Source organism: Falco biarmicus, chromosome 1, assembly GCF_023638135.1.
Source record: "Falco biarmicus isolate bFalBia1 chromosome 1, bFalBia1.pri, whole genome shotgun sequence".
In the NCBI taxonomy this organism is placed as follows: Eukaryota; Metazoa; Chordata; class Aves; order Falconiformes; family Falconidae; genus Falco; species Falco biarmicus.
In genome coordinates this window covers 112,731,529-112,755,303 of record NC_079288.1, presented here as the reverse complement: position 1 = coordinate 112,755,303, position 23,775 = coordinate 112,731,529, and the positions used below count along the sequence as shown (strand labels likewise).

The 23,775-nt window shown below is 41.3% G+C and overlaps 1 protein-coding gene across 13 annotated transcripts in view; it reads right to left on the bottom strand.

Moving 5' to 3' along the window:
- SLC10A7 (solute carrier family 10 member 7) overlaps positions 1 to 23,056 on the bottom strand; it is a 153,994-nt gene extending 130,938 nt beyond the window's left edge. For 5 of the 13 annotated variants that reach the window (XR_008825824.1, XM_056361591.1, XM_056361598.1 and 2 more), the window contains exons 1-4: positions 21,459 to 21,680; positions 17,799 to 17,881; positions 12,596 to 12,732; positions 7,943 to 8,018 (exon numbers count right to left, since the gene is read on the bottom strand). Coding sequence is in view for 11 of the 13 variants with exons in the window: in XM_056361591.1 (XP_056217566.1) it covers positions 7,943 to 8,018; positions 12,596 to 12,732; positions 17,799 to 17,881; positions 21,459 to 21,558 (396 nt within the window). In the remaining 2 variants the exon portion in view is untranslated. Of the gene's footprint in view, positions 1 to 4,948; positions 5,036 to 7,942; positions 8,019 to 12,595; positions 12,733 to 17,798; positions 17,882 to 21,458; positions 21,681 to 23,036 lie in introns of those variants that run through there. The other 8 variants (XR_008825829.1, XM_056361647.1, XM_056361658.1 and 5 more) reach the window with 4 other exon arrangements.
- Positions 23,057 to 23,775: the final 719 nt, after the last annotated feature.

The following is a 23,775-nucleotide window of genomic DNA, read 5'->3' as shown; positions in this document are numbered from 1 at the left end:
GTAAAGATTAAACATCAGAGTACAGTAGCTGAATTTTAGTGGGGCAGTAGACTCCACTCTCCACAAATATTTTAATAGAAGTATTAATGATTTGTTCAAATAGTTTAAAAAAATGCATGCTTTGCATATGCAATGCATTTCATACAGCACTCCCTGCTAAATAAAGGAAGCTCTTGCACACTATAGTTTTACACTGAATTAACCTGCAGACCAAGACAAATACAAAACCACCTTGCTTTAAACGCCACTTTTGCAAGCATGAGAGCAAGAGTCCTCTTCTGTCCTGGCTTCTTTATGCCACAAACAGCTTTCAGAGTCACTGAACATCCCACAGCAGACAAAAAACTGATGTCTCCAGCCAAGCACTGTAGAATAGCAACAGCAAAGCCTCTGAGAACACTCTGGTTACAAAGTCAGATCTAAGACAGTGGGCAAACATTGCTGTAAAAAGGCTGTAACAAGGCTACAATGATTTCAGGTAGATTCCAGCCACAGCCCAAGTAGTTTAGCATAATTTAAACTGGCAATTTTACAACATTCTAGATTATGGCAGAGCTGCTACAAGCACCCCAGATTTGGGAAAGCTAAACATGCACAGAACCGCAAGTTCTGGATCATACATCTTAACAGTACATAAAGTTGTGCAGTTAAAGAGGTTAGGGCAGTGCAAGAACATAAATTAAATCTCTTACACTCCAACAAGTGCAGGAGAGTGGCTTTTTCCCTGGATACCTTATGAGCCATAAGAAAGACCCTGAGTTAGAGGTACTGTAAACCAGGTGATTCAAAGATTTTACTTCATCCAAGTCAACTCAACCTCAACACCTTAGGTTAGTAAATCAGCTGCTTTTCAAAGGTCTTGGGAGAATCTGAAACTTCATACAAGCTAAGTAAGGAATCTGGAGGTGAAGTGTTCAAATACGGGGACTTAGAACCCTCACTGTTTGCCTGAACTTGCTCCTATAGAACTAAAAGCAGAGATTAATGCCTTTGAAAATCCCTTCCATTCTAAACAGTTTTAGTAGTGAATCTGTATTAGAACTGGTAGTGATAAATGAAAGCAGAACAGTGAGAGAGGGAAGAAGCCCAGAAGATTCCACAATTGCTTTCGGTTATAGAAGACTTGAGAAGACAATAAGGAACTCTAGAGATATCTAATGGAGCTGCGTGACTGGGACACATTATAGTGATGAAATTCATATTGTAAGTAATAATTTGGGCTACTCCTATGCATTGATGGATATAAAATGCACTCACCACTCAGGGAAGGAAAAAACCCTAAGTATCAATAAATACTTCAATAAAAACCATCTGCTCCAAGCACAGTAATGATAGAAGAAAAGTAAACTCTTAGGATACATAAAAAATTAGACTGTAATACTAGAATAGAGTGGGTGAATTTAATAGCACAACAGCTCCTATGTACATACAAGGCTTATGCTGACACAGTTAATTCTTTATATTTGTACATGTGAAGTACAGATATCTTCCCTAAATCTGTCCTCTGACACCCACATACATTTCCCAGAGACTTCAGTGCTGTATGTAATGGTAGAATTAGTTACAATTTCATTTAGAACTGTTTAATCTGTGTAGGCAGACAAAATTTATTGCTTAGGAAATAAAAACACATTTTCATTATAGGTTTTTCCTTTTACAGTATCAAATTTAAAAACAATAGAATGAAATTACTTACCCTTCCATAAACAAACCTAAAAAAATGTGTATTTTAAATGCAATTTGGAATTCAAATTTTAGACAATACTACTGTAAAATTGTACTTATTTTTAGAGAAGAGAAAACTGTATTATAGTAGACAACTACACATCATGACACATATAGTTTATTTGAAGATCTTAAACGATTTTGTTTCGTAATGTTCATGTGTTACCTTCCAAGGGTAAACACTCTTGGTACACTAGTGCATCAGTGTATGAATCTCAAACCATTAGAGCTTGTACTTCTTTTTATTCATTTTATTTTGTTTGTAAAAAGGTTAATGTACATGTATACACAGTTCAAAGAACTTCAGGTATTTTTAGATAAATCAATACCTTTCCTGTGACTTTACAGTAGTGTTAGGGTTCACTTTTTTGTTTTTACTTAAAAAAAAAAACCAAAAAACCCACCAGCCAAAATCAAAAACACACCACTCACAAATGGAATTTTCCAGTGATCATTTCTCAGTGAGTATGCATATGCCCTTTGTTTTAAAATATCAGTTTAAACTATTTTATATAATTTGTTGGCAAAATGTTACTACTCTTCCTTCATTCTTTTCCAGAAAGGCTAGCTGTAGACCTTGCAAGTTTATATTTGGTTTTATGTTCTACATCTGCTTCAAAAAACAAATCTAAAAATCAATACTAGAACTCTTTCTTTACTTTCTATCTTACTTTGTAAATACCATTCTCACTTTCTTCATTAGTCTATTTCGTATTTCAAAATCTTGTCTTGCATATGCAACACATTTTACAAAAGGCACAGCAGATCCACACAAAACTTGCCAAAAAAACCAACCCACCCAGCACCTTGATTATGAGGTTTTGTACAAGCTACAGCTTAACTGAACAAAAAAACCTCAATGTTTTTGTTGTGTATGAGATAGCAAAATAGCCACAAGTATTCTTCAATAAAATGAACTGTCTGCCACGATTTATCTGTACAATTCTATCACAGCTCTTGCCTATTATGTTACACTTTTCAAAAATATGTCATTAAGCTGCCATAAAAGTCATCACAAATTGTTTTTCTCCCAAACTGATAATAGACTTATAGATCTAATTTTCAATCTCTCTTCTTCATTACTTTGATTCTTAAGAAGAGTATGACATTTGCCATCTGAATACTTTGTAGTAATATCCAGCACCTCCACAGCACTTCTGTTTGAGGATCTCCAAGCTTTTAATAGGCTTGTCTTTACAGCACCTTGAAATGCTGATGTATTTATTTGTCTGTCTCTCGCAGAAATGCACAGTTAGAAGCCAACTTTTAAAGAATTGGGGTTTATAATTTCACTGAAGAACTACAAGAATTTTGGGAAAAAAATGACACAGAAAAGCCTTCTGTGCTGTCAGACGCAACAACGTCACTAAAATCCTGACCCTTCACGACTCAAAAAGAGCAAAAAACAAAAGTGAGACCTGGTTTTCACTCCAACTTTTTTTTTACTACATGGACTGTCCTCCTCACAAATCAAGAGACTTCATCAGTGTTACTGATGACAGAAACAATTAAATAATTGAGAAAATACAATCAAATTAAAAATTAGATTTTGATTTCTCATGGTGCTCCCTCCTTACTTTTTGCTGGTGTACATGTGAACATTTTTTTGTTCACCTGGGGCCTTCATCCATAAAATCACATTCAGTACTAGAAACTGGCTTTGCTGATGAACTAAATGCATTTGCAACAAAAGCTAGGAATAGGCTGGTTTAGAAAGCTGTTTACAGGGTTAATGAAAGTAACACCATACAGGAAGAGATCACAAGAGGAATGATGGAAAAATCAGGGTGAAGAGGGAGAAAAAGAGAAAAGAAATAAGAGTTGAAAGGCAGCTGAGAGAACAAACCACACATCATACAGAAACCAGGGAGAGGAGCTGAAAAAAACTAGGAATGGGTCACAAAGTCAATAGGTGTGAATTTGTAGCCTTACTAGACAAGTCGTATTTCTGCTCATCACATCAAGAACTGCTACTTCCACCAAAACAAAAGACAGAATAGCCATAAATCTTCCTCTCCTTCAAAAGCCCAGATTTTCAGAAAGCACAGAGAGTTTTCCTCCATACCACTTACATTAGCCAACACCTCTCTGGATAGAACGATACCAGCTAGTCTGAATTATATAGGCTCATCTTTGGACAGCGGTTTTGATCTCCACCATACCTTCTTCCAACAACCACAGGTAAGTACCTTACAATGCCACATATCAGATATTTTCAGAACACGGTACCTATAACACTACTAGCACACACGTTATTCTTAAGCAATACAGAAACACTGTCTTGAACAGCTAAACACCTCTGCTGCCACCACTACCATCAATGGCAGTATGTAAGAAAATGAGATTTGAAAAGTCTGTCTTAAGTCTCGTGTAACAAGAAATACTGAGACAGAACTAGTCACTCCATTATTTTCTTTGCAGCTAGAATCCTTTGTTCTTCCACTCTGTTGATGTCAACACCGGATATCTCCTCCATTGATTATGGCAAAAAAAAATCCAATACACCTATAAAAACTGCTACTGGCTTTCAGCCTGACAATCTCTTTGCTGTCTCTCCATGTCTTTCTTATAAAGTGACAAGGATCTTTTCCTCTCTATAATCCCTAGGACTTGTGAAGAAGGCTCTCTCCAGTCATCTAAAACAAGCCACCAACTCACTCACACATCAGAGCTAAGTGAAGATGTCAATTTTCACCCTTAAACACCAAAAGACTTGGAAGCCTTTTATAATGCTTCCACCCACTATAATGCCACAGATACAACAAGCAAAGGTGCTAAATGTCTTGATCTTGATCATCTTCCCTTATTAATAGAAGGCTACTGCTGACAAAGGGCTTCTGATAAAGATTGATTTCCTCTGGAATACCCCAACCATCAAAACCAGCCTCCACCTGATCACCTACCAGGCAAATGGCTAACGTGGTAGAGTTTGGAAGGCACACCTAACAGACACTAAGACTAGAAATTTGAAAGTAGAATAGATCACAGGGTTGGTGATCAAATGATGTATAGGAAGAAGACTTGGGTTTGCTTTGGACAATTTTATATTTGCACTCTTGAGTAACTGTTCTGCTGTTCTATTCTTATACACGGATAAAGAGAACTTAAAGCTGAGATACACTTTTTTTGATATACCATGTGTTTCAACCATTGGGAAAATAAACATTGGTAGATTGTGTAGTTGCTATTAAACAGGGACAGTTAAATAATAAAGTTTAACTTACCTGAATTTATACTCACAATCCCAGAACATTAACTTCAGTGAGGAGCACAGTTTAATCAGAATTCTTAGTATCAGCTTTGGCCACACCTTCCTCAGCCAACAAAAGCAGAACATTTTATTTTCTGCCCTCAGGCATTTATCAATTAAAAAAACAGATTCTTGAAATACTAAAAAAAATTTCTTCCTTTTATCATCTTACAACTGAATTTTCCAACTGATACACAGCAAAATCCCCCATCCAAGTAGCTTCTAATGACTCTCCAAGCACTTGACCAAACACTTAATAACCCTGTCCCAGAACAATAAAATACAGCTCTTAGGTAAGGCTTTTCAGCACTGATCTTCAAACACTTCAAAGTTGCCATTACCCATTACTGCTAACCCCAGAGACATGACACCCCACTTTTACCCAACAAGTAAATGACACAGCTAAAAATAGAATCTGTGTTTCCTCAGCCCCAGGCAAGTCATGGCATAGAGCCTGATACTCCTTTGAGAAAAACCCAAGTCCAAGCTGACATTCAACAATCACTCCTACTTGGGTAAAGAAAACCAGAAACCCTCTATACTGTCGTACTACCGTCAACTACCACAGCTCTCATATGCTGTGTTTCAAGAAACCCAAAGAGGTTTTCAGAGCACTTATTGAGGGTGTGCCTGTATTCTACAGCAGCAGGACACTTCTCAGACTAATTAGTTCATGTGGAGCTTCTTCACTGTATTGCTTCTGAGCAAGCTCATTTATCTTCATATTACATTATGCAGTGTAGATACACCCTCAGACAAATCAATTTCTCCAGGTAAGGGATACATGCTTGACGAGGCAAAAGTGGTTTAAGAGACATTATTATGAACAAATGCTCTCACAGTACAAACACTTATATTTCCAGTTGACTCCCAGGTTTAAATTCTTCACTTATCAGAATGGATTTACATTTAAATGGGAAAAAATGCATTGTTCTGCTTATGTCAGAAAAAGAAATACATCAGTCACAGCTTAAGGAAATTTGGTGAGGAGATGTGAGAGGGTCTTCTCCCTTAGCACGAGGGATGTGATTTGCTGTTTTTCAGAAGAAAAATTAACAGTAGTCTGAATGACACAGAAGCATCAAACTCCAAAAATACGTTTGCATTGGAAACTTGCTGATGTTTGGCAATAAATTTGCCACATACTTTGTCTACACTGAGCATGTTTAAAGCGTGTTTCTCTTTTGCGTATATTCCTAGAGCCTGACTGAGAACTTTCAAATCCCAAAACCTAATTCTTGATTCACTGTCAGCAACTATCTGTAAAAATCACTAGGTATGCATTTTTACACTCCTCCAATACCAGTTTGATACAGAATTAGAGGTTCAACCTTACTTTGTCAGCGATTTATACAATTACTTACACAAGCCTCACATGACAGAAAGTTTCCATTTTTCAGCTGGTATAAAGTACGAACACTCCCACCACCCCAGAAGAACACTACCACAAAAAAAGTGAACTTTAATGGTCAAGAAACTAAAGCAACTCTCTCCCTCCTGCACACGAAAGCTGTATGATACTGCCTTCAACTAACCAATCATATCCCCATGTGTTTCCAGAGGATCTTTTCCTTGTTCTAAGGACAGGACAGACAGTGCTAACATTGAATAAGCACTCATTCAATACTTCATTTTATCCTCACTGTTCACTATGTGATATCTTTATATAATTTACAGCACCTACATCTAGAATCGTAACTAGAAAACTTTTCATTTCTCTGTTGATCACTATTAGGTACTTGAATTATTTCCTTATACCAATTGTTCCACAGCACCTCCATCAGCCAAATTTATGACTCTTTTTCAGGTAGCAAACTGGGAGACAGCAATGTGCATCAGGATTGCCCGTAATTAGAGATGCTTGACTTGAAATGCTTTGGGTCTCTCTTCAGAGGATAGAGCAATTAAACAGCACTTTGTCAGTACAAAGTACAACTTCAATCTATTTCAGTGCTATCATGTGTTTTTCAAAGCTGACATTAATCGGTCCCAAGAGTCTGAACTCAGAAAATGAGAAGTACACAACTAATGGCCATATTTTAAAAATGTGGTTGAAGTGACTCACCCAACCTCGTGCAAGAGCTCTATGGCTGAATTCAGATTTGGCTCTAACCTTCCAGCACAGCATCTCAAGAACCCTAGCCTTAAAACCAAGCTCTTTCAGTGTTAGCCTCTCCCTTCCTCACCTACTAGGTCTCATCCACCTTCAGCAGTTATGAGGAAGCAGTTCTAAAGGAAACAACCTCATTAATATCACACCTGGATTAATTTCCTAAACGCTGGTCTTCCTGAAAATAGCAAGTGTTTTGTGCCTAAAGAAAGAGTCCAAAATTGTATCAGCATATGCCGTTTTAAGACAGAAGTATAATGTGACCAAAATTAGTTTGCACAAGCAATTTCAATTGTGGCATTTCCTATCTGTTGAGGAATTTGCATTGCCTTACTGTCAGAGAACTCCATGTTCCCAGAATTTTTCTTTCATGCAGTCTCAAATAATAACGTAAGATTTTAATTGATGTCTGTGTCTCCATCACCTCTCTTGCTACATTTGCAGCTTCAAGCTTGAGGAACTTCAAGCTTGAGGGCCTCTTAATACTAAACACCATCCAAACAATCACTGCAAGGGCAGACCTTCAGCACAAAGCTAATGTTCCGCGAGATAACCAGTACACAGCATGTGATCATTATATTGTTAGGAATTACAGTGCAGCAATAAGCAGAAATCTCCTAACACCAATTTATATCAGAAAACTTCCTACCACCTCATAAAACTCAGCTTCAGTTTGACCAATGCCAGCAGATAACACCACTATTTCCCGTGTCTGACACCAACACGATACCCAAGCTTTAATTCTAGAAATTTTTACAAACTACATTGCAGTCAGTGTTTTGCCACATGAGTTGATCATAAACATATATTTGAATTTCTGTTTAAAAAAACCATTCAAAACCAAAACGAAAACTCACCTCATTTCCACCAACAGCTTTGGTTAAAATTACTGCAGAAGACACAGGAGGTGGCATGCAGCCTACTGTCTGCAAGCTGAAAACAATGAAAAGAAATGTTACATACCTCACACAATGCAAACACTATGCAACCTATAACCTTAAAATACCAAATAGCTGAGTTGAAACAATCATCTTATCACCTACGCAACCCAATCAACTTGCATTACAGTTACAGCCCTGCACCAGCTGGCATTATTTCCATGCCATCTCTTACCAACCCCTACAGTGAAGTCACACCACCATTTAAAAATACACACACTTAACTTCTCTGTGACTTCATTTCCCCATCTGTAGTACTGTATTTAACGTTCACAAAGATATCTACAATTATCACAAAGATAACTGCATCACAAGTCCTGATATAGTAAAGTTTGTAGTGTGTTTTGAGATACGCGTAGCTATTTGGAAAAAAAAATAAGGAACTAAACTTCTATTTTCTTGGAAAAGCTGTTCATCAAGAAAAACATTTTCTGCTTAGTAGAAGAGTAAGAAGAACCATGCTCACTGTTCCAGGTTCCCACTACGCTTTGTTTTTCATCAACTCCTACTTAAAAAAAAAAAGGTTTAAAAGAAAAATCACAATTGAGCTTTTGATTTCCTGAACATTAAAAGCCCATCAAATGTTTAATTTTTATGCATATTTTCACTTCTTGGTAAAATCACCTGACTTCCATTAATCAAAACATCAAAAGCTTTCTCATGCATTTTAGAAGTCTAAAATACACATTATTGTAGTCATTTTTTCTGTTGATTGCGTGGCAAAATTATCAATGTATATAGTAAATACTGTTGCAAAGTAAGAAAAAATGGTGAGGTTTCCTTTGTTTCCAAAGACAGTCCATAAAAACTGATTATTACAAAAATTAGTTGGATAAAATGTGTAGTTATAAACAACAACATTATACAATAGTTTAAAATTAAATTTGGGCCTAAGTAAAATAGGGCTTCTGAAGAACAACTGTTTTGACTTCGAAAGAACAATAAGGTATGGGACACAATATTTTGCAAAACCCCCAAAAGTATGGAATCTATATGTTTTCAAGTATTGGAGTCTGAGACAGTATTCTAGTTCAGAACAATCAGTTACTAGTGGTGAACTACTTTGCACTTGTAACTGTGTTAGTCCATTCCCAAGAAACGCAGTGTCAAAAAGCTGTAGCAAAAAGAAGTATTAAATCCAAACAACAGGGAGCATATTACAGTGCAATTGATACGCTGCAAATATACAAAAAGCTTAAACAGAAGAAACAGGTAAATGACAATGACGGTATTCAGTTTGTCAGCTACAGACACTGTGGAAAAGGAAAGAGGCAACCAATGTAAGCATTACACAAATCCAATCACAAAGTGCCAAGCACCACCTTGGAAGTATACAGAACCTTTAGCTTACATTGAAATAAGCTATGGAAGCAGAGAGTTGTCAGCACTTAGCAGGATAAGCTCATTTTGAAGAGAAAAGAAATACAGGAAAAAAACTACACGGAAAAGTTTGGAAATAAATACAAAAATATACAGCAGACGTAGCGAGTCTGATGTCCATCCCCTACACCGGTTGCGATACTGTTATCTCTCTTCTATGTGGTCTCTTGGCAGCCAGCTCCTTGAACTTCTCACCTGCACTAATAAGGGGTGGATTAAGTTCAGAGTTATCCAGAAAGGCATGAAATGTGTGCAAGGGCATTCATCTCAGCTGGCAGCGATATTCCACACTATAAGGGAAAAGTTTAATAATACAAGCTCTGTTAACCCTCTCACATTTAACAGAATACATTTGGAATTAAAAAAAAAATAAAAATCACTATCAAGCTATGGTTTTTAATATTCTTCCTATGAAAACAGTTATCTACAAAAGACTGGTACACACTAAACAGAAATACTTTTAATAAGGTGTATTGAAACATGCACCTGTGAAGATTTTTGTTGCTTTGTACCAACTACACACAATACTACCGATATACAAATTCCTCTAATGACCAACAGATTACTTACTACAGGTAACAACCAATGAACTGAAACGTTCCACTGGTACAGGTCATACTATATGCACTAACACCAGAGGTCCAAACACTTGCTGAAGAGCGATAAATAATACCTGTTCTGCTGATACATTACAGACAACAAAGTAGTAGGGTCCAAAGTCACATATTTTAGATGCGGAACTATCAAAGCCAATTCTTGTACCACCAGATCTTTGTATCTCATGCCTTACCACCTGTACCGTAAATGCTATATGCTAGGAGTGGCAGAAGAGGTGAATCTGTGCAAACATTAATAACCCACTTCATGCTCCTTTTCAAAGGGGCGCTGCCAATGCAAAACCTAGTCATCTAATAAAAAATTAACTTAAAAGATGCTTGGGATGATGATGGTTTAGCCTCTGTTTTATATATTTCAAAATAATTGCAAAGCAACAAACCTCCTAATACCATCCCAGGCATGAAAGAGCAGGAAGAATACAACTGTAGACGCACAGATGAAAAGCTGGTACCACCTGAATCTGCCTCTCAAATAATATTTACAGCAAAACAGACTATTATAGAGGACATAATAATCTACCATTCATTCTGAAGCAAGACAGGAAATAGGCTGTCGGCATGACACTGTCCTTTAGGTATAACCTTGTGTAGAGAGTAATGGAGAACTACAGTCCCCCGGGGAGCCACCCTGTGTAAAGGGTGCTGCATGCCCTTGGGTACATATGTCTATTTTTCCAGGCCTTTGTGAGAACTACCTGCTAGCTCCCACAGCTCATAAGCTGTGCTAAACATGCATGACGAGGAAGTAACTTTGCCAAAGCCTGTCTTGTTCCCATGTTTTCATTAGGGTACTTCAGTGTTTCTAGGGAGTAAGAACTACAGCTGCAGGGCATTAGGATGAACTTCTGGTTACACAGAGCGGCCAAGGCACAGACAGTTCCTCATGTCGGCTCCTTGCTGTTCTTTCACATACCCACATAGGGATATGCGAGTACCTGCTTTAAAATGTGTTATCCTACGATTAGGACCAAGTTCAGTATCTTCTCACCTACACAGCACTGAAGGTACAGCTCCCAGCAGGCTCCCTTTGCAATGGATGCCTTCAGAGCCACACGCCTGCTGCCCTGAACATATCCTGAATAGCAGTATTTATCAAGAAAGCACAATTTCAAAAAAAAAAAAAACCAACAAAAAACCAGACTCTTAAAACTGGTAATACACAGACACACCTTCATGAAAAATAAGGCTGGTTTAGGCTCCACGTTTACAGAGATACACACATGAGCTTTTTTTAAAAATATATATACATACGTAGTTTTACATGCAGTTTCACAGGTGTGTATGTATATACATACACATATATTTGTGCATGTAACAGATCACGTCACTTTAATACTAAGAACCAAAGTGGCATAAGTCATAGGAAATAAGGGATGGGAAGTGCTGCAAGGAACAAAAATATCTTGCACGTTGCACTTCATAAACTGAGACTCATACAGATTAGGAGGGAATTTTGGCTACTGTGGAAAGTCATGTCTCTGTCCTAGTTGAGAAAACCTTCACAATGGTTTTACTTTAAAGAATAACCTTTACTGCGAATAGCCAAGTGCATACAGACACTGTATACAGTGTATGCAGATGGACCTTGTTATTTCCTCAATGTACTAATGCTGTTTAGCAAAACAGTGCTAACTTTTAAATGATGTCTCAATTTTCAGGTTCTCAGTATCATTTGGACCACTTCACACCTGGAGAAGTCTCTTACAAACAAAACAAAATGCTCTTTTAAGTTCAGGCCTTGTAAAAACATAAACATGAACAGCTTTATCATTAAAATTTTAAGACCGGAACTCTCCCCAAGCAGTGTTTCACCAAGCAGTTAAGAAACAATGGGGGATTCTTTAAGTAGTTTTCTAAAAGAATTGATTTTTGCACTCAAACACTCCAGTATAGCTGCATGGTGCTAGGTATTGAACTTTGATTTTGAAAAAAGCTTTTCATTTTTTGGATTTTTCATAACATCTATCACTACCACACCATCAATGCAGCTTTGGAAGCACACAGTACTTTGACAGAATACACCAAAGACTGAAAACATACTGTTTTCATGGTAACTTAGCTTCTGCTCATCTCAAAGTTGTCCTCCTACAAAAACTTTACTTTCTTGCCCCCCCCCCCCCCCATATAGTTTAGCTAGGAGCAGATACTGAACCCCAGTCTGGACACAGGCAAGAGGTGCCCCATACGGACTGTTTAAAAACAGAATGGAACACCAGTACGTGGCATATACAGTCTTTATCCACCAAGTTATGTTTTTCCTTCAGCATTCCTTTTCTTTCCTCCTCATAGTCCTTGAGACCCAGCACATCACTTCAACTGGGTTTTGTGAAAGAAAGCTAACCTGTTGCAAGCTTCCTAAATGTGAAACTAACTGACCAGACTTTCTAAAAACAAGACCAGGTTCCTGAAAGGATAATCTTGTGCACATACAGTGTTTTAAACAGCAAAGTGCTGAAGCACAAAAACAACCAGCAAAATCTGTTTGTAATACAAGTCTTAAAGCACCCACAGCAGGATAAGCAGCCCTTTAAGATGACAGCTACAATTATAGTTCACTCATTATGCTTAAACATACCCTTTTAAAAGCCATTCATTTATAGGTGTGATTGATAATAGCTGAAGAAAGAGCCATATTGCTGTTGGGAAGAACACAAGGGTAAAAATCTGGACAAAAAGGTGTAGTTTCACATGCATCAAAGCACTTGTCAGCTCCTGCAAAAGAAAAAAGAAGAGAGGAAGTTGCAATCATAACAGCTGAAGTAAGATCAGTTTGTGATTTTAAAGCTAGGATCATCTTTATAATACAAAGAGTGCATGTCAAAAAGACACCTTTTTAGGGATCATCTGATCTCCTCTTCTAATGAAGTACATCTAGAGAGCATAAAAGCTCTGTCTGCTTCTGGGCATTTTTCCAAAAGCATTGTCCACCACTTCAGTAATAGTGTAGCTCTTGTAAGGGTAGCTTTTCAGCAGGCAGCCTGAGCACTTTATCACTGCTTCAAAACCTGTGTTAACTATGCTGACGGCCTGTTTATTGACTGCTGATATCAAGAGGAAGGGAAACTTGCAGTGTCCATGTGATTGCAGGTTTCTTTAGTCTAAAGAGAGCCACAAACTGTGATTCCCATTTATACCATGAAAATGGGATGTTTACATTACAAACAGTCTTCATTTGTGGTGAGGTTTTTTTAAGGGAAGACCAACAAACATAAAAAGTGAAGTAATCTATAGCACATTTTGATTATTTATTGTATTAACAGATAGGAAATTTATAGAAAAAAATTAAGCTGATGAAGAACAGCAATGAAAGAATACCAAGACCATAACAAACTAACAACAGCTAAGCCATAAAAGTCAGAGAAATAAAGTGCAAAACACGAGAGACTGAGGGAAAAAAAATAATTTAATTTTAAACAGTGTAAGAGCACTACAGAGAGATGATCAAGTATCCTTACTCAATAAACTCTTCAGTTCGCTCTGTTTCTCCCTATTTCCCTCTTTTCAGGCACTCCAAGGACCTTCTACACAGTTTTTGAGTAGAAGAAAAAAGCCTTGTACATTTCAGCTCATTTCAACTCTCAGATTGAGAGCAAAAATTCCTTTCCCTCTCTCAAAATAACTGGCACTCTTTTCAAGTAAACAATGCAACAGTAAAAAAAAAGCTGATGGCACTTTTATTCAATGTCTAATATGCTAGGATTCTCCAGCTATCTGACACCCCAGGACGCATTAAAAAAAAATACAAAAAAGTTCATTTCTACAGTAATGCAGCAGCCAATCTTCAAATACCATGCTCCCTCAGATTCAAAACAGGCGAACTTTTATGAAACACAATCAAATACCCCATTTTCAACCATCCAAATCCACACTGATGTAATTATACATCTGGAAGTACTAGCAGTTCAGCACCGTGTCCCTGTTCATTTTTTTAACACAAATAAAGTATCTCCCAAGTTTGGGTTAGGGGAAAAAAAACCTTCCACAAAAAAAAATACACATCCGTTCATAACCTATTCTTAAAGTTATACAAAATGTGGATTTGAAAAATAGATTTTGATCCAGTTTTACCAAGAAAGTATCATTACATTCAGGGCTTGGTTAACCGAATGAAACAACTTTTTTTAAAAAAATCAAGCAAGCTCTTAAGCAGGCTAGTATCATTCCGCATGAGGAAAATGGGCCTTCTTCACATATAACCTGTCACAGTACCTATGGCATTACGAATAGCTTCACCATAGAACTATCTCATCTGATCTCAAAAAAAAGAGGCAAAAATAAAAAACAATTAGTAGTAGAAATACATCCAATGCAGGAAGAAAAGGCACCTACATAAAAGCGTACATTTTAAAAGTAAATAATACAATTGAAAAAAACCAAAACAAGTGACTTCTTTGAGCAAAGCTGCTAATTCTGACTCCTTTCCTGCGAAGTCCAGCCCCAGACTTCCTACTGGACCAATCTACGAAGGCATCACATCACACATACAGAAGTGCCCTTTTAGTTTTGTATTTTTACAATTGGAAAACACCTTAAAAACAGATGGTTTGAAAAAAACCTGTGTGATACTTTCAAAAGCAAAATTCAAGACAAAAATTTCGGAAAGACTGGTTAGAGCTTCCAGGGAACAAGGAAGGTGATTACAACACAGCCAACCTAGTGCATGAAGGAATGCTGTATTGGTGGAGCCGGTCTTTGCAGATCTAAATTACTGCCTTTAAAATGTCTCTAGCAATTGCCTTTTAGAATTCCTTAGACCATATCATCATAGAACAAACACAGAGGCAAACAGCCTTCACCTTTTTAAGCAATCTGCAAGGGCTTGTCCCAAAATACATCTGTCACTGTAGCTCTCAAAAAAAGCAGAAGTCTCAGAAGTTACTGGAAGCTGCTAGTTACAACTCTTCCTGCACACCAGGTGGAACAGGTTACCTTGCCTTTCCCCGTATTTCAGACCCCTTAGGGAGCTTATCCTAGCTTCTCGCTGGTCAGTGTGGGTCCCTGTTGCCATCCAGCCACACTCAGATGGTCATAGCTGGACTCCTCTGGGCAAATACCCACACAGAGCAAACACTGTTTTCAGTGGCTTGCCAAATTCCTCATTGAAATGGATAACTCAAGTATGTAACTTAATTTCTGGGGCCCTACAGGAAGTATTTGCTTTAAAAGAGCAAGCTAACTACTCACTGAAAACTGAAAGAGCATTATATTAAGGTGGAATCAAATGTTCTTGTAATTCCTGGACACAGACTATTTCTACAAATGTAACAGGACCTCAGTCACCTCTAGATTTGAAAACATAACAAGGCCATACACAGGCAGGCTCTCCCTGAATGCTGCCAATTATTTTGTAAAATGCTTTCTGAATGCATGTTAGCAAATTCTTTTCAGCATGCGCTTTCACAGCAAATAAAACCAGAAGTGTAACCTTAGAAAAGCATCAGCTATGTTTTGTCAGATTTATCAGAAGGCCTCCATTAACACTTACACATTTTTTTCACACAACATCATTTCACAAAGCATACCAAACACAAGTTTCAATCTAATTAATATATTAACCAAGGTAGAACAGCTGACACACAGGTCAAGAACTAATAAAGACAAAAGCAGAAATTATTTACATTGCAATCCAATAAAAAGATAGATTAACTGACTAATAATACAAACTTTCAGTTGTGCCTTAAACAATTAAAACATGCCCCAAAGCATTTTAATAAAATCATGACCTGGCCTCCTAACACATTTAAGGATTGTTTTTAATGTACGTTTTTGAAAATATTAGCACAAGGTACAATGAGTGAAGTGTTTTAATTCCTCTTCATCTTCTAACACCACAGCAGAAATTCAGAAAAGGCTTCACTTCTTGATGGAACATAAAGGACTGGTGCTGTACATCCAGCTAACTTGATGCTTCCAAAACAATTTGAGATGAGCTACCTTGACACGCTACCTTACACCACCTATAAAAGCTTCATTTACATCAATATATTGCTTTTAGAACCAAAGATGAAAAGAAGTTAAGTTTAAAGTAGGACATGACATACTGCCCAGGAACCTGTCAGTCATGTCACCTTAACTGGGAAAAGTTAGAGGTACACTAGCACTGAGAATCTAATCAAGACTTTGATAATGCTACGGATTTCACCCTCAGTCACAGCTGCTTTACAAATACAAAGCTTCAAGGTTTTATCCTCTGCGTGCTGTCCTGGTTTCGGCTGGGATGGAGTTAATTTTCTTCTTAGTAGCTAGTACAGTGCTGTGTTTTGGCTCCGGCCACAACACATGCAAAGATTCCTAACCCTGAAAACAGAAAACTCAACTCCATTAGCACTACTCGGGCTTTGTGTTTCAGGTCCTCTGTGGAACAAAGTGCCTCTCTGCAGCCTATTTCCATTAGGATTAATTACTGTCCCAGTCAAACAGATAACATGGTTTTTCCTGCTTCCGTATAAGACCACAAGGGTCTAAATAGCTGCTATAGAATTGACTAAAGTTACGTCACTTCATTTACACCGTATCCTGGCAGAACTAGAGGCCCTGGTGCCAGAAATGCCAGCAGACACAGGAGGAAAGGACTGTCATCAATTCAAATATCACCTCCATTTGAAGTTTTATCACTATAACGATGATACAGGCATAGAAATTTTTTATGTTGAACAACTGCTGTTCCCCAAATCCTACTTTGCCCAGAAGATAACTGGACAATATCATGATGATTCTTTTACACATTAGTAGCATGCAACATATGAATGACATCACTCGTTAGCACAGCCAACAGTGTAAAAGGAATCAAGAAACTAGACTAGCAGAGGCATGCAGCGTTTGAAGTCAACTCTGGCTGCTCCTTCTCTTCTCGGCACGTAGCCATCATTTCCTTTCTCCATATCTCCTTTACACATCACTAAGAGGTTCTCCTCTTCATCTCTTCTTACTCCCAGATTATTCCTCTTTGAAAAATGTGTGACAAAATTTGAAACAAGTATCAGTGTCTCCAACATGCAGCAGAGCACAGGCACTTCAAGTCCACTCATCTACAACTAAACCCTATAGAAAAAGATTGCCAAGACTTTGTACCTGTATATTGGCCCTGTCTCTGCAGAGGAACCCCTTTGTGTTGACACTGGATGCTGTCTGTCCTGTGCCTACCCAATGTGGTAACTTAAAGCCACCAGATCTTTGCTTGCATCAGTCCTGTAGTGACTAGCCTGAACAGTTTCACTTAAGAGAGCACACCAGCAGGTGAGATGAAGAGGCACAGAGAGCTCACACCTCTTTGTGTCCTACAGTCATGGAGACTCCACATAGCCCCTCTCTGCCTAGATCCCTACAAAGTTCTGCCCTAGGATTCAGACAGTTTTCTGGCCTGTATCTCAACTGAGCAGCAGGGAAGTCATGGTGCAGAAGGGGTGGCAGAAGGCAGGTGCTGATGTGGTCCTGGGTCTCACTCTTTTGGGTTTGGGACACATGCAGCATGTAGCATCCAGCTCAGAACTGTGCTCAGCACTTCCATTCAATCAAAGCCCTGAAAAGTCAAGCAACCCAGCCTCTATGGATGGGTGAAATTTATTCCCACTCTCCTTCTCATTATGTCCATTACTTTGTGAAGAATCATCTGAAATCAAGGAGGGGTTATTCCATAAATGTCCAAGTTTTATCTTCTCGTCAGCCGTTCTCCCAACAACAGCAGCATAGTAATTAAATATTGCAATTACATTCAAATCAAAAGCAACACAAAACTTTTTAAAGGAAAACAAGAATGAAGCAATGAGAAATTACAGTACCTCAGTTTTTAAGGAGAGTCCACTGTTAAAGAATATAGCTGAAACAGCAATGTAAGTTATGGTAATTTCTGGTTTCAACGGTCCTAAAAAATATAGACGTAGAGAACAAAATTAACTACAGTCAGAGATAATGATATGCATATATTACATCAAAGTAAATGAGAATACTTAGAAAAATACCTGGAGCAAAACTAATCATTAAAGTCTCTAATAAGAAGAATAGGGTTTCAATTAAGTTACAGAAAGCACACTACTCATTTTTAAATAAAAGCAAACCATTGAGTGGAGAGTGCAGCATGATGTCATATACATTTGGCTTCCGTGATTACAGGCCACTGGGAACTAACAGGTAAATTCTGGAAATTTGAAAACGGGTAATTTTTCACAGTTCTATCATCAGAGTACCCCTGTAACATCAGCAAACTCAAACTATACACTTAAATAAAAATATCAGCTGCTCCCTCCACAGGGCCATTGATATCATTCACGTATCTACCTCTCTCTTCTTCCACCGCAACACACACACCTGTCTGGCTGCCTGTACAGAGGAAACCAAATGGTACCTTGCAATGATTGCGGGGTAATACAATTCTGCATTATTCCTCCAAAACAGGGCTGTGGCAAAATGGTTCATTCCTGCCCTACAGTAAGGCATTTCAGACACACTGCTGCAGTAAGATCAGCAAGGGCAGATGCCTGCACCTCTAAGGGTTCCACTATATTAAAGACTTACATTTGTATATATTTATATACTTTTTTCCAGGGAGATTAAAATAAAATACTTTTTACACTCCTATAAAAATGATGAATTCTCTTAATACACTTTGCCTTTGGAGGCCACTAAGCGCAAAATGTATATACTCATTTTTTCACAAGCATTCAACCAATTATTATATTATAAAGAAAATATTAGCAGTCTACTTAGGACCAAAGTAATACGCTAACTCTGCAAGCGAGAGCAAGTTTCGTGAGCAAAACTGCAGCAGCAAACAAGCAAGCCTTTACTCAACATTCCAGAAGAGAAGATCCTTTCTGCTCTCTTGGATGAATGATACATTGATGGTCACACTGGAACAAGGTCAATGATCCTTAAATTAGAGGGATTTGATCATACACTGAGTCTAATCAAATTTGCATCTCTAGTCATTTAAACCCAAACCCTACTCTCAGAGAGGGCTCTCTTTATGAGACACTAAAACTCTGTGTTAAACACAAAAAATAAACCACTCATATGAAGCATAAGGTAAAAGTAAGCCAGGAAATGCAAGAGTTAAAGTTGCAACAAAGCACATGGCTCATTGCAAAATTATGGCACATTAGCTGAACAGCTGGAGGGAGGGGGGAAACAACAGAAAAGTTATATATGTAGTTACACAGAAAACTATACTTTTATATATATAACATTTTTCTAATGTTTTAGAAAATTAGAGTATATACGTACATGCATATACACACTGGGCAGACTGGTAGTGGGTTAGTTAGTCTGGCTAAGATAAGGGTTCCTCCAGGACTCTGTGTGTGTATTTTAGGTTTTTTCACTGGGCTACCTGAACTCCTTTACACAGGAGAAACCTCCACTACTAGAGCAACCACGTTCATGGAACACTGGGAACTCTGGTCAGAACAGATCCCCTTCATCTCTCCTGCAAAAAACTGGTCAGGAAAGCTCTTTTCACAAAGGAAATAAATAGGCTCATTCATCAAATAGGAAAACACACAAAAAGGGCTTGGCTTATGCCCCGAAGGTGGCAACAGCACAAATCTTTGTTATTTGTGGCACAATGTTCCACTGGTATGGACACTGGACCATCCACACCATTCAGTAAGGCCCTGCAAATTACAATATATGGTTTTGTCAGCTAGAAGATTACAAACTAAAGATTTCCCATACGCTGATATTTCCCACGCCTTCACACCTTTTTTTTTTTTTTTTTTCTGGTTTTAAAATGAGTAGATGAGGGATACCACTTTGGGGAACATGTGCTCACACGTTTCAATCAATGCTTGCAAGTTTTTTCAAGCAAGTTGACCCGGGAACAATACCATGTCAAAGCCTGACATCTCTTTGCAATAGGATAATTAAACAAACTACTCCATCATAGTGCTTCCATGCAGGAAGTAAGCTGAGGAAAAAGTTATCTCCTATTCTAGTTAAAAGGATCTCCCACACTGCTGCTAACAGTTAGCATGACAATCAAACAAGAAAGGGACAACAGCATTGATCCTGGAAGAAGCTCCAAGTGGATCCTATTCACCTATGCAAAAGAGCACACAGATGTTAGAAGAGATCCTCACACAGCAGGCACTTGCCTACCCTGAACTCCATGAAGTACCAGAGCCTTAGTGGCCACAGCAAGTGTTCAGAGCTGTATTTTTTAAATCACTTTCTTTTTTCCCAGAACCTAAGGAGGGCAGGGGGATGGGGTTGGCTGAGAAGCTATCTATCCTCAAACTTCAGCTCTGTTAAGAAAGAAAAAAATTTAAAAAATCTATGCATATAGAAACACAGCTAGATTCTTCCTCCCCTAACATGGAATTACTGAAGGAATTTTGTTCAAGTGTTCTACATCCCTTTTCTTAAATCTTTTAAATCAGTTAGAAAAAAGTACATATAAAATGTAATTTATTTTTGAAAATTGTGAAGATTTGGAACTGAAGTTACAATAGAAACTAATCAGAAGATGCTGCCCACATTTATACTTAAAAAATACACTGTTGATTTTAAAATAACACCGGTTACTTCATCAGCTCTCCTTACGAAAAGCAAACAAGACCTCACTGCTTAGAAAAGGACAGATCTTTCTTCCAATTTGTTTACGGTTAACATTTGACACCATTTTGCATACAATCACTCTTTTCCCTCATCTTTCATGAGGGAATAATTAAAAGAAAAATCTTTAAAATGCAAATATGTTGCTATAAAGTGAAAAAAATTATCTGGCTGAGATACAGCACCTGGGATTTTAACACAATATACACTGTAATACAGATTAAGCTACATCTCTCGGGAAGCTCACAGATGGCAGACATCCGCACCCTGAAGTGCAAGGGCTTCAGGCCCATCTTAAAGAGTTTTTGAAGTCTTTAGTTTAGGAGGAGCACGTTCAAAGTAAGCCGCTATCCACTTCTCATTACTACTAATCAAAAAAAAAAGAGCAGGCTGTTATCCCAGCAGCCGGCACAGCGCCCAGCAAAGCTACACACGGGAACACACCTCGAACTACTCCTCGGCTACCTGAGGAAGTGACCGGCGAGCGCGGCGGGAGGGCGAGGGGCGCACAGGGGGCCCGGCCCACCCCCCTGTGCCCGCCAGCCCCGCCGCCCCCCGGGCAACTCGCTTCAAAGTTTCTGGGCCCCACCATGCCTCGGCGCCCCCGGCAGCAGGGCGACCGGCACCCTCCGCCCACGGACCCGCGGACTGCCGACTGCCTCCACCGCCCGGCTGCGCGGCCGCCCGCTCCCCGCCGGTACCGGGGCCCAGCTCCGGCCCGCACGACCCAAACGCGGCGGGGGGCAGCGCCGGCCGCCGGGGAGTTGACAAAGTCCCGCCAGCCCCCCCAGGGGGGCCCGGGCTTCGGCTCCGGGGCCCCTGCCCGGCGCTCGCCACACCGCCGAACTACCGAGGCAAGCCAGCCCCGGCGGGGCAGCGGCCACACTCACCCCCTTTGACGCCGACGGCGGGCTCTAGCCGCGCCACCGCGATGACCAGCACGATCCCGACGATGAACCACTCCTTCCGCAGGCGCTCCAGCAGCCCCATGGCGCGGCGCGGCGCTACCCGCCGGCCCGGCCCGGCGCACCACGGCGCAGCGGCGGGGCGGGGTGCAGCCCCACCGCCCGCCGGCAGGACCAGCCGGATCCGCTGACAGGAAAAGTCTCACCCACCGCCGCCATTGCTACCACGCACCTCCGAATAGACACGCAGCCACCGCCGCCGCCCGCCCGACTGCCCGCAGCGCCGACCCCACGCCGGCTTCGGCCGCCCCTGCTCCGCGCTGCGTTCCCCGCTCCGAGGCGGTGGCGCCGGGCCGCCGCCGCCGGCGGAACAGAGCGGGGAGACGGGACGGTGGCGGCAGCGCCAGCGCCAGGCGGGCCGGGCAGCGCGGCCCCAGAGCCGGTCCCGGCGGGCGGCGCGGCCCCGGCGGGCGCGGGGTCTGAGCGGACGCGGCGGGGCAGCGCGGCTGTGCGCGCTGTTTTGGTACATTACAACGCCTGCGAGACGCCCCGCGTTTGACGCGCGGGAGGGCGGGCGCGGGCTGGCCGTTGGGCGCGTGGAGCGGGCTGAGGCAGGGGGCGGCAGACGGGGCCGCTCCCGGGCCGTACGGGCACCCCCGCCGCCCCCTCCCGCCCGGGAAGCGGAGCGGGATCCTCCCGTGGGGGCGGGCCGCGGCTGCCGGCAGTGAGGATAGCGCCGGCCGCAATCCTGCAGCCCGTATTGCGAAGGCGGGCGGCGCCGGCCGTGCCACACACGAACCGGCCGTGCCACGCACGAACCGGCCGTGCCACGCACGAACCGGCCGTGCCACGCACGAACCGGCCGTGCCACGCACGAACCGGCCGTGCCACGCACGAACCGGCCTCGCACACGGCCGGCCGCCTCGCCCCGCCCCGCCCCCCCGCCGAGGCGGCAGGTTGTTCCCCGTCGCCCCGGAGCTCGCCCCTGTGCCGCTTGGTTGCCGCAGGACGGCGCCTGCCTGTCTGGCCCGAGCGGACCCACAGGCGTCTGCCCTGCCCGCGGGAGAAGAATCGCCTGTCGCGACCTGCCGACATCACCTGCGGTGCGCCTGCCGAACGGGCCGGCTTCCAAGCTGGAGACGATTCCCCGTGCGGAGGTCGGTGGGTTTACTTCAGTGTTCAATACACTTCCATTAAAGCAGAGTGTGGTAAACCCCCCCGCGCTGGTGCTCGGCCTGCGCGTCCCGTCGCCGTTCCCCCCTTCCCGCCGCTTCCCGGGGGGTGCGTCAGCCCAGCCCCCGCCCGGCCGCGGCCCCGCGCTCTGGATCACACCGACAGGGACATGGCAAAGTACGAGACGTGCCGCCACCACTGCTGCTCACACCGGCACGGCCACGGCTGGCAGGGGCTGGCGGGTTCCCCACACAGCGGTTCTGCCGTGTGACTTCTGAACGGTTCGGTAAGTTTGTACTTCGCGGTCTTTGTGGGTCTATTCAGGCTTCAAAGAACAGCCCTGCCACGCACTTTTCTGCTCTCCGCTACCACGTAAATAAATGTTTGTACCTCAGAGCTCTGCTGTGCTCTCGGCGACTTCAGGAAGTGTATATTGCTGTATGTCCTGTCAGGTTCACTTGTGTAAACACATATACGTCATAGCTGATTTTTTTTTTTTTTTTAATAGGGAGGAAATGTGCCTTCTCCCACCCATGAGGGATCCACAGTGTGCGGTGTAAGATGATTATACATTTCGCTGCTTTGCTGGAGTACATGGTGGTCCTTGCTCTTTTCTCAGATATGAGTGCCAAATTGCAAAACCTCACAGTGTTTTGCCTGTGAACTGCTACAGGCTGACTGTTTGGGGAGAAAATAAACACGTAACGGCTGTTCTTCTAGAGCAAGCTGTGATTGGAATGAGCGTAGAATTTGATCACTTGGAGGATTTGATTACTACACAAGAAGGATAAGATGGATCAGCTAAAGATGTAAAGTCAATGTTTATCATATAAATTACATTAAATCTTTGTGTGGATACGCATTCACATGTGAGGGGGCCATAGTTCTGTGATGTTTTTTATCTGCACCACTCCTAGATCTTTTCTTAACGTGGCTCTGAAAACACGCTAGCAAGGCACAGGCCCTCTGATCTGAACACAGCAGGAGACCAGGCAGATGTCCAGTGTTTCCCAGGTCATTTTGTTGTGAACATGTGCACAGCCCTGGCGGTCCTAACAGAGATGGGGCAGGAAGCTTGGCACCTTCTGCCTGGTGGTTCAGTCCAGCTGGTTCATTGCACGATGCAGAG